This window comes from Peromyscus leucopus, chromosome 6 (genome assembly GCF_004664715.2).
Source record: "Peromyscus leucopus breed LL Stock chromosome 6, UCI_PerLeu_2.1, whole genome shotgun sequence".
Lineage (NCBI taxonomy): Eukaryota > Metazoa > Chordata > Mammalia > Rodentia > Cricetidae > Peromyscus > Peromyscus leucopus.
Window position 1 is genome coordinate 107294964 of NC_051068.1, and position 12564 is coordinate 107307527.

At 36.0% G+C, this 12564-nt stretch overlaps 1 protein-coding gene across 1 annotated transcript in view; it reads left to right on the forward strand.

Moving 5' to 3' along the window:
- The window catches only part of Tacr3 (tachykinin receptor 3), an 86083-nt gene that overhangs the window by 32485 nt on the left and 41034 nt on the right, over positions 1–12564 (forward strand). Inside the window, exon 3 of the mRNA XM_028857277.2 lies at positions 85–235. Within this exon, the coding sequence (XP_028713110.1) occupies positions 85–235 (151 nt within the window). The remainder of the gene's footprint in view (positions 1–84; positions 236–12564) is intronic.

Sequence of the window (12564 nt, forward strand, 5' to 3'; positions counted from 1 at the left end):
ATTATATTTAAAGCTCAACAAATTCAAAGTCCCATATGTTTTGTTCCAAAAGATTCTCCAGTATTTGTGTGTATTTCTCTGCAGGTACCACATTATTGTCATCATCCTGGTGTACTGTTTCCCATTGCTGATTATGGGTGTCACCTACACCATAGTTGGAATTACTCTCTGGGGAGGAGAGATCCCAGGAGACACCTGTGACAAGTACCATGAGCAGCTGAAGGCCAAACGAAAGGTACTGTCCCATGTGACTGACCTGACGCTGGTGTAGACTGGGTCACTTTCTGAGACGGAGCGAGACCGACTGGTACCATTTGCTATGCTTTGCTTTCATATTCCACTTCATCTTTTCTAAACACCTCCTTTGTCTGACAGAATTTTTTATTTACATAATCTATTTGCTGTTGCTGGCATTCTGCAAACCTTGGCCCTGAAAGGTCTGTAAGTGTCTGTCTGCAATAGAAGTTACATCCTTACAGATGAGCTCCTTTATCCCTTGCCTTTGTGGCCCATCCTCAGTTACTTCACCTGATATTGTCACTTTGACTTAAATGGAATCTAGCTGGTTTTATTCCTGCATGTGTAACTGCTTTTTTTTTTTTTTTTTTTTTGGTGTTTTATCAGAGCACCTCTGCTGTACTCTAAAATGTGCTTGAAGCTGCTTTTTTCCCAAGACGACACTGCTCGCTAAAAGTTAGAATAATGGAATTCTCTCCTCCACCTTGTCTCGTGTCCCTCACTCTTCTTTCCCCCTTCTTCTCCCTTTTCTTCCACTCCCCCTTCCTCTTCCTCCCCTCCCTCTGCCCCTCCTCTTTCTTCTCTTCTCTTTCCCTTCTTCACCTTTGTTCTTTCCATTCATCAGCAACCATACGCATCTGCTTACAGAATGAAAATTTCATTAGTGGTATTCTACACTTCACTGAATGGCTTGGAAAAATAGTTTCTGATCATTTACATTGAATACTAAAATCCATAAAAGTTGCTCAGAAATGGGCTTTTTGTGTCACATACCAGGCTATGTTATCTATTCCATTTAGGACTGATTAATCTATCTATTGGACTACCACCTACCTCATGAGAGTCCCTTTAAAATCTTGCTATAGCCCTAAAACATTTTATCTACTATTGTCTCATAAAAAAATCAATCCAGTTTTTAAAATATCATGTAGCAAAAGACTCCATTTTGACACCACATCTTTTACTGACAAATGATGCTAAATAATACTTAGGTCAAATTAATATACACCACAAACTTTTATATTTAAAAATAGTAAGTGAGCATGATCTATTTTTGACTACATACAAATATGAAATATATATTATAATTTAATTTTATGTTTTTAAAAAAGCTCATCTTAAAAATGATATGCTGTTTAACTATCCCTTTAACATCTGAGGAAAAAAACCCTAAGACAGGGAATGCTTCAACGATATACTCATTTTACAAGTAACTTTATTTCCTTTGGAATGTTTTATTATTACTATCATTATCATCATCATCATAATCATCATCATCATTGGAGGACATCACTATATGTTATAAGATCTGTATGGAAGGTTAGAGGACAACTTTCAAGTAATCCAAGTGCATTATTACAGATTTTAATTTTTTTCATATACATGTAATATTTTTCTAGAAAAAAATGAAAAATTCTTATTTGTTCTTTTATTTTTTTAATATAAAGTCTTACTGAGAACAAAACCAAGAGGAAGTTTATGTCTTTTTCCCTTTACTGTTACTGGTAAAAATAAGACATAAATGTGTTAAATTGATTTCAACAGCTACCCTTTCAGAGTAGAAGCACCAACCCAATCCAGAACATGACTTTTCTAGACTATCTCAGAAAAGAGGACACTTAAAAGTTCTGATTCATTTATCTTTTTCTGACTGAAATAATGTAAAATGACATCCCAGCTATGGACATCTCATAGCCATATCTCACCTCAACCTGGATTTCTCCAAAGTTTATCCATGGTTCTAACAGTGTCTTCACAGCAATTCTCATTTTACCTTAATTTTAAATAGATATCTCTTCATTTCTTTTGTTTTAAAAAAAATGGCTACTGAATTTATTTTTCTGCCACATAATTGTGTATATATATATATATATATGAAAATATCCTGTTATGGTTTTAAATACAGTGTCTCAACTCATCATGATGTTCTCCTATTTTTCATGTCATCACATCTGTAATGTGGATGACTATCTGCCTTGGATAGTCTTTGTAATTATGTCTTATTTCCCAGAGAATAAATACATCATTGATAATGTTGATTAGACTCAAGACAGAACATGAAACCACTGGATATAATGGTGCAAATTAGTCATGACTATTTAGGAAAGCAAACCCATAAACAATTTTGATCTAGCCACTTAAAAATAAAATATTGACAGATGTGACTGACTTCTAAAAACATGTATAAAAATAAACATGCCTTAAATATACTTAAATAAAATCAGCTAGCAGGTATGTTGGCACCTGTAATCTTAGCACTTAGAAAACTTATGTCAGAAGACAGCAAATTCAATGCCAGCCTGGTCTACAGTGAGTTCAAGGACAGCAAAGGTTCAAGAGAGAGACTGAGGCATTCTTTCCATCTCTGCTCCTATAATCTTTAGAGTTGTGCTTAAGACATTTTATGCTAAATCTTTTGAAGAAAAACCAATACATTGTATTTCTAAGTTTACGGGACCTAGTACGTTCAATAATTTAAATGATAAACTTTCAGATAAATTGGGATTAACCACTCCATCTCAGTTTTTACATGAATATTACCTAAGTATATGAATTTTGAGAGTAATAGCACTAACTCTAATCAGATCTGGGTAAAAGGCATTAATCTTGGGAAATAAATTAACACTCTCCCCCCAGAAACAACACATCATTATCATTGTAGCACTCAACCTGAAAGTTGGTCTCTATGCTTCATGAACCTATGGAATTTGATAAGAACTAAGGGGCATAGTAATGTCAGAAGCTATACCCATAAGGTCTCACCAACATGGCTGCCTAAACATGAGCTGAATGAGGACAGTGTCAATAGACACACTAAGTGGGGAGAGGAAAGCCCAATCATCCTCAACGGCTGAAAGAGGAAGAAAAAGTATTTCCCAGGGAAGAGCACACCAATTGATTATTCCATACTAAATGGTCAGGCCTGAAAACATACAAATAACATTATAGAGACTAAACATGTACATATATGTGTATATAACAACAATTAATGGAAAAAGGGCATGAATTTCCAAGAGAGCAAAGAGATGTATATGGGAGAGTTTGAAGAGAGGAAAGGGAAGGTGGAATTAATGCAATTATATTCATCTCAAAAAATAAAGAAGTAATAAAAAGAAAAAGAAGCAAAAGAGTACTAAAGAGCAATCTTTATTACTGTTCCAACATTTGAGTCACTTGTGAAAAACTGGACTTTAATGGAAGAAAAAAATATGAGCTACACAACACATTAATAAGCCTTCTTATGTATATGTTACAATTTCAAAGAAATTGATATACTTTAGAACATCACTAAGTATGTCTCTAATTATAGTAAATATTCTGATTTAAAATTTTGTACATTTCATATTTATTGGATTCAAATATGTCAATTCATATACTTGTATATGTTTATGTTTATGTGTGTGTGTGTGCGTGCGTGCGTGCGTGCGTGCGTGCGTGCGTGCGTGCGTGTGTGTGTGTGTTGTGTGTGTGTGTGGAACTCCAGCACTTCAAGTAAAAGTAGATTCAGCCAGATGCAAAATATAAATATCAGACATGTAACAGAATGGCTAAAGCTTGGCTACATTTCTTTTTCTGTTTTAACCCTCAGTGGCAATTGGTTAATAATCCTGTCAAAGTTCTTTTTCCAGGAATGTGGAATGTTTTGAACACTACTAAAATATGTGATATTCAATTTAAAACTGAAGTGATATTTTTATAAAGTCTTAAGGGAAATGGCTTTTCTACTGCAGTGCCATTTGCCAATGTGCCACAGAAATCATACTATGAGAATAAGATACTACCTAAAAAAATAAGCTGAACCTTGTCTACTTTCTTCTACTAACTGGGAGACAGAATCACAGACTTTGGATACCAACTGAAATATTAACTATAATTTTGCATATGAAAACTATTTAACTTCAACATAATTACCATCATAAATACATAACTAAGCTTGAAAATGTCTCTCTCTGTCTACACGTGCGTATGTATGCTGTGAGTGTGAGTATGTGCACCTTGTACATGCATGCCTGACAGCAGAGGTTGACACCAGATGTATTTTTCTATTACTCCACCTTATATGGGGGGGGGCGTGGCAGTGTCTCTCACAGAACCTGGAGCACTGATCAGCTAGACTGCCCGGCCAGTGAGTTCCTGGGATTCTCTTATCTCTGTTTCCCAAAGCTAGGACCACAGAGGGCACACCACCTGACCCCTTACGTGGACAGTGGAGATCTCAACACAGATCCTCACGCTTGTCCGAGAAACGCTTTACCTGCCAAGTCACCGCCAGGCTCCTGGGATTTTATCTTTTGGTTTAATGTAACAAAACGACACATGGAAAGTTAGATATTAAAGGTCTAGTTCTCAAACCACAACCTGACTTAAAGAACTGTCAGCAGTCCAGAACCATAGTCCATAAATAGAACCCAGGATGATGCATCCCATATAATACTGTAATATCACAAATCCTCTCATAATTACTTGGCCTCGTGGAAAGAGGGAATGAGGGAGACGACTGACAACTCATAATTAGGATGTGTTGGCAAAGGAATTAAATATGAGGTTTAATCTTTTGAGTGTTGTCAATATTGTTCTGTTCAAGCGTCTCTAAAACAATCATGAAGGTTGTCTCAAAGTCATTTGTAATGCTTTACTTTTCTGACTTGAGATCTTACCTATAACTACCTAAATCCTTGAGGCTAAAATTCAACTCATTCACTTTCGACATAGAAATGTTTGTCCCCAGTCTTTCTCACATAATGTTTTCATAAATAAATCCTACCTGTTCTCTCTAATATGAATGAGAAAAACATAGTGACATTTTCCTATATGTGATTTTAAGACCCTTGACAATGACAGTACACATCCCAAAATATACATGTGACTGAGACAGAGGAATCCTGGCATCTTGGAGCAACTGTCTAGAGCATTATGCTAATTAGCATTGTGTGTCCGGGATGTTTGGGACTTAGCGTGCCATGGTTCTAATACCTGGTGCCTTTTGCACAGCATCACTTAAGTCCAAGTTGGCGCTCCTTTCTAATACCATGTTGTTCTCTTCCCTGTGTGGACAGCCTGAATGCAGAAGCAGAACTCATGTCCACATGCAAATATCTGATTCTAGGGTTGTTGTTTTTTCCCTGTTAACTGATTAAGAAATTTCTAGGATGCCTATAGATTTTTATCAAAGCAGAATCAAAAGATATTAGTTTTCAAGGCCCTAAGGTTTCTATAAATTAGTTATAACAATAATAAAAAGAGAAAATGCCCTGTGACTTCTTTTAACCACAGTAACAAAGGCAGCAACCTTGGGTAGGGGTATATTTTACATTTTTCAAATTTAGTGTACCATCTCTTGCTCTTACTTTTAGAAAATATCCATTCAACCATGTTGAGCAAAGAAATTGAAAGCACATTTCCATCTCCACATTTTAATCCCCTCATATTATTTTATGCTGTTAAACTGAACTTTGGCTTAACATTCTTTGTTCTTTTGGATTCTCAGATATAACAATGAAAGTAACAAAATATACTTGCACTATCAAAAAGAGAACTCACCACACATTGTCATCTATAGTACAGTGTAGTTTTTTGGTTTTTTGTTTGTTTGTTTGTTTGTTTGTTTGTTTTATTCTTTGGAGGCCCTCCACCAAGCTCCCAAATAAATACACTGAGTCTTATTCTTTCTTATGAATGTCTGGCCTTAGCTTGGTTTATTTCAAGCCAGGTTTTCTTAACTTATCCCATCTACCTTTTGCCTTGGGGCTTTTACCTTTGTCTACTCTATATACCTTTCTTTTGTTCTTACTCCATGGCTGGCTGTGCGGCTGGGTGGCTGGCCCCTGGTGTCCTCCTCTCCTCCTCCTTTTCTCATTCTTCCCTCTTCTCTTTTCTTTTGAGACTAGATTTCTCTTCCTATTTATTTCTTCTGCCTGCCAGCCCCTCCTATCCCTCTCCTGCCTAGTTATTGGCCATTCAGCTCTTTATGAGAGCAATCAGGTGTTTTTTAGGCAGGCAAAGTAACACAACTTTAGAGAATTAAACAAATTCAACATGAAAGACTAACACATCTTTGCATCATTAAACAAATATTCCACAGCATAAATAAATGTAATACATCTCAAGTAATATTCCACAACAGTAGAGAATAATTGATTTTTTTTTTATTTTTTTTTTTTTTTTTTTTGTATTATATTTATCTTCAAGAACAGCATAATATTCCACAACAGTAGAGAGAATAATTGACCAACTGTTGAAATGCTGACTTTGTGAGTATACTAGTACCTTTTTATCTGTGTTTTAGCAGTCAGTTAGCTGAGACTTCAATACTCAAGTATTGAGAAAAAATATCGATAAATAGCTTTTTTTTTTTTTTTTTTTTTTTTTTTTTTTTTTTTTTTTTTTTTTTTTTTTTTTTTCTTTATTCAATTTATTTGTTGTAATTGAAAAAAATATCTCCATAGACTGACTATATGGCTTAGTATGTAAAGATACTTGCCACCAAGTGAGCCAACCTTAGTTGGATCCCATGAGAGAACCAGCATCCACAAGTGGTTCTCTGATCTCCACACATGCAATATCACATACAAGACCAGTTAAAGACACACACAATAAATAAGTTAAATAGAACAAAAAAAAATTTAGGCTATAGTGGTTACCCAGATCCCTCTGGTGTCAATATTATGAAGATTCCCAAGTGCTACACCTCACAGTTGTAGTGTGTCTGTGTTGATAACTGTCTCACATTTCTATACCTTCATACCACATTCCTCTTTGTATTCATGCATTTTTACCCAAAATTTTGTTTAAATATCTGTATCATTATTCTTATTATTGTTTTCTTTATACTAAACATTGTTTTCTGAATAACTTTCTAGTTGTCATTCTCTAAGGAACGCTGACAAATTGTAGGAATATTCTTTATTATTTTTAATCATAATAGAAAGATATGCTGTTAACACCCATATGTCTTACTTTTAAGTATATATAATCATATATATAATCATATAAGTACATACCAACTATTTTAAGAGTAAATTTTCTAGGAAAATGAAGCTAAGATCTAAAAAAATAACTTTCGAAGTCTTTCAAAGCCATATATCAAAATGTCTCCAACAAAAAAAGTAAATAACATACAAATTTTAGATAGAAATTAATGATTATTTATCAAATATTTTTCATTCAGCCTTTTTCTTTTGTTTGGACTGAAGAATGAGTGAAGAATATTGGAATATATTTGCTTCATGGCATTCTGAAATTATGCAAATAATTTAATCCAGCAGAGCAAGATGAAACATGCAGCTGGTTCTTTTAAAATCTTAGCCGGTGGCGACGCTTTAATACACTGGAGCAGAGCATGATCTTATTGACATGGCTACAATAGTTCAAAAAAAAAAAAAAAAAAAAAAAAAAAAAACAAAAAAAAAAAACTGCAATTTTCATGGAAAAGCAAAGCCACATACATCTAAAACTTCTGACAGGACTGAATCACATTACCACTCTGTGTTTTTTAATTGAGCCACTGAAACTTACGGACAAGTAGCTGTCTGTGCACTCTAGCTAACTTCCTCTACTGTACTTTGTACTATAAGCTGAGATCAGAGAGTCCTTTGCAGCTAGGCTGTGCATTGATTGCCAGGACCACACATCTAAACATTTTGATTGACTAGTCTTCCTGACCTCCATGGCTGACAGTGGAAAAGATTCATTCTGGAAAGCCTAGAAAAGTTTCTGTCTTTCTGTCAGGCTTTCCAGTAATCCTTGAGAAGTAAAAGTGTTTATTCCTTTATTAAAAAATAAGAAAAGGTAACTCTGTTAAGAGAAGTTACCTATAGGTCTTGACTGCTTAAGGATGACTTGAAAAGATTTCCAGAGATTATTCTCAGTATCTCTCATTTGGCAATTACAGGTTCAGGGAAGACAGAGTCAGGTCCTGGAACTGTGGATTTCTATCAAAAAAATAAATCTTAACACATGAGATATGTAACAATTGCCATAATTCTCAGTACTTCAGGATATGCTGTAACAGAACACAATGTGTTCTTGTAATGGTGAATGAAAATTCAAAATAAGCATAGCTAACACATAAAAAAAAAACCTAGTAGAGAATGATTTACTATCTGCAACCAGCAAGAACACAGAAATTATTTCCAAAGCAATACTCTCCGTAGAGAATAAAGCATGAGGATTTATCCAGGGAGATTATACTTATTTGCATAGGCCTACTCCTAAGCATGCCCACTTTAAGATCATAGAAATTAAAGTGCTGGTAAGGAAAGTATATGTTAATGGCTTATTAAAACAAAGAGAACGCCCTTGAAAGGGCCTGCCTGTGTAACGGCTAGCAATTGGCTCTGAGTCATTTTATTCTCCATCCTTGAACAGGTTATTATCTTATGGATAATAGGGATTGCATGGTAGGGAGAACCTGCCTCTGGATGGTGGGGATGCTGTGTGATAGGGATACCCAACCTATGGATGACAGGGATGCTGTGTGGTAGGGGATACTGTACCTCTGGATAATAGGGATGCTGTGTCATATGGATACCCTACCTCTGGATGTTGGGGATGCTATAGTTATCCTGCCTCTGGATGACAGGAATGCATGTGATAGGGATACCCTACCTCTGGATGATAGAAATGCTGTGTCTTTTGAGTCAGAGTACTACAATTTCCTGATGCTAAATCAATATAGGTGTCATAACTACCCAGGACAGCCTATTATCATACCTGAGAAGATTATATTTATATGTATGTGATATATATAAATATATATATTAAAATAGTTAAGGCACATTTAAAACATGAGATAAATCATAAATTAATATTTGTAATTTATGAAAACAAAAACAAACTAAATATGCCAGAGAATACAAAACAAAACACAATGAAGTAAATAGGTCAGCTAAAAGAATAAGATAGAGCATAGATTGCTATCTCTTATCTATAAATGTATTATACATTCATTATTTTAAGTTTTGGTTAAAACACAAAAAAATACTACATACTTAGAAGGTTAAAGTTACATAAGCAAATATATGAATTAGACTAGTAGGGCAGAAAGAATCATTTATAGCTTCAATTTCCTTATTACTTTACTTCTTATTTTAGAGTAAGTATAGTTTCTGGTGCAAAGGAGTGGGCACTTTGAAACTGAGTCCTGTCATTGATTGCTGTCTCTTTACTCTGGTACAATGAATTCAAGGAATCACACTTTGTACTTTAAGAGAAGTGTAGCTAGAGGTTTCCTGCCTTGCCCACAGTCAGGACAAATCTCTGTCACCCGCCAGTCCCACAGCCGCTCAGACCCAACCAAATAAACACAGAGACTTATATTGCATACAAACTGTATGGCCATGGCAGGCTTCTTGCTAACTGTTCTTATAGCTTAAAATAATCCATTTCCATAAATCTATACCTTGCCACGTGGCTGGTGGCTTACCGACATCTTCACATGCTGATGGTCATGGCGGCGGCTGGCAGTTTCTCTCTGCTTCAGCCTTCCGCTTCCCAGAATTCTCCCCTCTCCTTGTCCCACCTACTTCCTGCCTGGCCACTGGCCAATCAGTGTTTTATTTATTGACCAATCAGAGCAATTTGACATACAGACCATCCCACAGCACTTTCCCTTTTCTTTTTTAAAAGGGAAGCTTTTAACTTTTACACATCTCCAAAGCCAGCTTGGTATATTTGGGAATTTGGGCGTAGCTTCTCTTACTACTTCCTGCTGGAGGGGGGCACTGTATCTATGGGGACACAAAGAAAATTTTAGGATCATGGAATAGTCCATGAGACTGTATCATCTGAGCCAGTTTCCTTGAAACGATTCTGGATGTTGGATCATCTGGGCCATGGTGTCATTGGAGACCTTTCAGGTGGTCTTGGCTGGTCAAACCTGATGTATCTTAATCTGGAACAAATCCATAGTCTCTGGCTTTCTGTAGAAACAAAAGCAGAGCCTCTTTTCCAAAGCAACATATCCTTATAGCCAAATTTTGAAGTCAAGGTACCTTTAAAATATACATTTTGGCATAACTCAACAGCTTTTGCAATCAAATGTTTTTCTTCAGTTACGAATATCAAAGAGAACATAATCCAGATTCTCTGTGTGGTAGCCATCTTTACTGGCTTATTTTTTATATTACCTTGAGCCTATTGCTTTAAACTGCAGCCTTTTAAGCCTGCTGACTCTGCCCACTTCAGCTTCCCAACATGGCGGTGGTACGTTTTCTGCCAGCTCTGGGAGCCATTAATTCTCAGAAATAGTGGGTCTATGCTTCTATCAATGCAGCATGTAGCCCAGAAACCTCTTTTTTTTTTGTTTTGTACTAGCAAAGGCTAAATCCACCATGTAGCTTAATGTGCCACTTGCAGAGGCCTCATTCCCGCCATACTGCAGGTTAAGCGCACACACCAGGAACCCACCAGTAACTCAAACCTTCTCCCACAGGAAAGAGCCCATTAGCTGCTTCACAACTCTTGGGCTCTGTTTTGAGGTTTACTGTAAACCAGAATCACAAGGCTGCCACTGGTACAGTGGAGAGAATGATCTCTGTCTGTTCTTGGATTGTACCAGCAGCATGGATCACTGAGAAGAAGGTACATCTGGAATTGGCACAGAAAGTTAATATCTTCCCTTTTCTTAATTTGAATGTTTTAAATTGTGTTATTATTTCAGCTTTTCTGACAAAATTCTGAAGGATAGAGAGCTTTGTCTTCAGTAGAAAGAAACCACCATATAATCAACTCAACATGGGCCATTAATTACAAAATTATTCTTGCTAACAATCATGCATTTTAGCATTTAGCACAGGCTTATTCTGAATATCCATTTTGTTTGAATTTGCCTAATCTAGGAGTTCTGGGAAGTGATGTATTAGAAGCTCTTATAACACAGGCAGTAGAAAAATCTCATTAATTGTCAAGCAAGGTTTTACTGTCCGATGAGGGGTTCAAGGTCCTGGACCAAATATCTGGATCAGATTCTGCTACTTTTAGCTGTTTGTCAGCGAATGGGAACACTAGCAACTGGGCTTGAAGTCACGATTGCCCCATAATGTAAGGGCCACTGAAGAAAGCGGGGCAGTCAGCATAAATCAATTAATGCTGGAAGACTTTTGAACCAATTAAAAGTCAGAGGCTCAATAAATCATTTGTCTTTCCTCTCTTGAAATCACTCAGTGCTTTGTTTCTTCTCTGTTATGTGTCCTTGTTGACAGGCAATATAGGGTATGTGTTTCTAATATTGAGTAAGCTCAGTATTTCTTTTACATATATCGATGGTAACCCAGGGCTCTTCAGAGAATATCTAGATTGTGCTAAAGGGATCAAATGGGGGGCCCTGTGGCCCCATCAAGAAAAGTTTCTGAGGCTCAGATTAATTATATTATGAAAGGTATGTGTCAGAACCTGTAAGTCAACTTTCCACAATGATTATGAGCCTCTGTTTTTGTATGTTTTCCCATAAATATTTATTGATTAATCTGTCTTTGGCAGCAGCTTAAATGTTTAACAGCCATATAAAATATTTTTTTTTTTTTGAGCATTATTTTAAGAGCCATATAACTATATTCTAAATCCACAAACATGTCTGAAACTCGATCAGTACTTTGATCTCTGTTTTTATTACATATCTGACTGCTGATATTTTAACATCACATTGGTTAATAATAGCTGGCAAGTCACCATTCTATCCCATTTACTGTTTCGTTCAAGACTGTTTTAGATTTTCTTACATTATTTATTATTAAAATGAAAACTCATTTTATTTAGTTTAAAGGATTTTTGTTTTATTTTTTAAGATTTATTTATTGGGGCTAGAGAATTAGTTAATGGCTGAGCAGTTAGTAGTACTGGCTTCTCTTCCATAGGACCCTAGGTTCAATTTCTAGCACCCACATGGTGGCACATAATCATCCACAACTATAGTACCAGGTGTTCTGAATCTCTCTTCTGACATTCATGGCCATCTATCATATAATTGAGCATAGACACAACATCTATACACACAAGATGGAATTATTTTTGAAGATGTATTTTACTTCATAAATTGGGGGGGGAGGGTGTTGTGTGCCTGAAAGCGTGAATTAGAGGTGGTTGTGAGTTGCCCAACATGAGTGCTGATATATATGTTATCTATCTATCTATCTATCTATCTATCTATCTATCTATCTATCTATCTCCTCCCTCTCTTTTTCCATATTTTTGTTGAAAACAGATTCTTCTCTCATATAATACATCCCAACCACACAGTCAGTTTCCCCTTCCTCCACTCCTCCCAGCTACCTCCTACTTCCCCATAATCCTCCATTTCCTCTTCAGAAAAGAGCAGGCCTCCAAGAGACA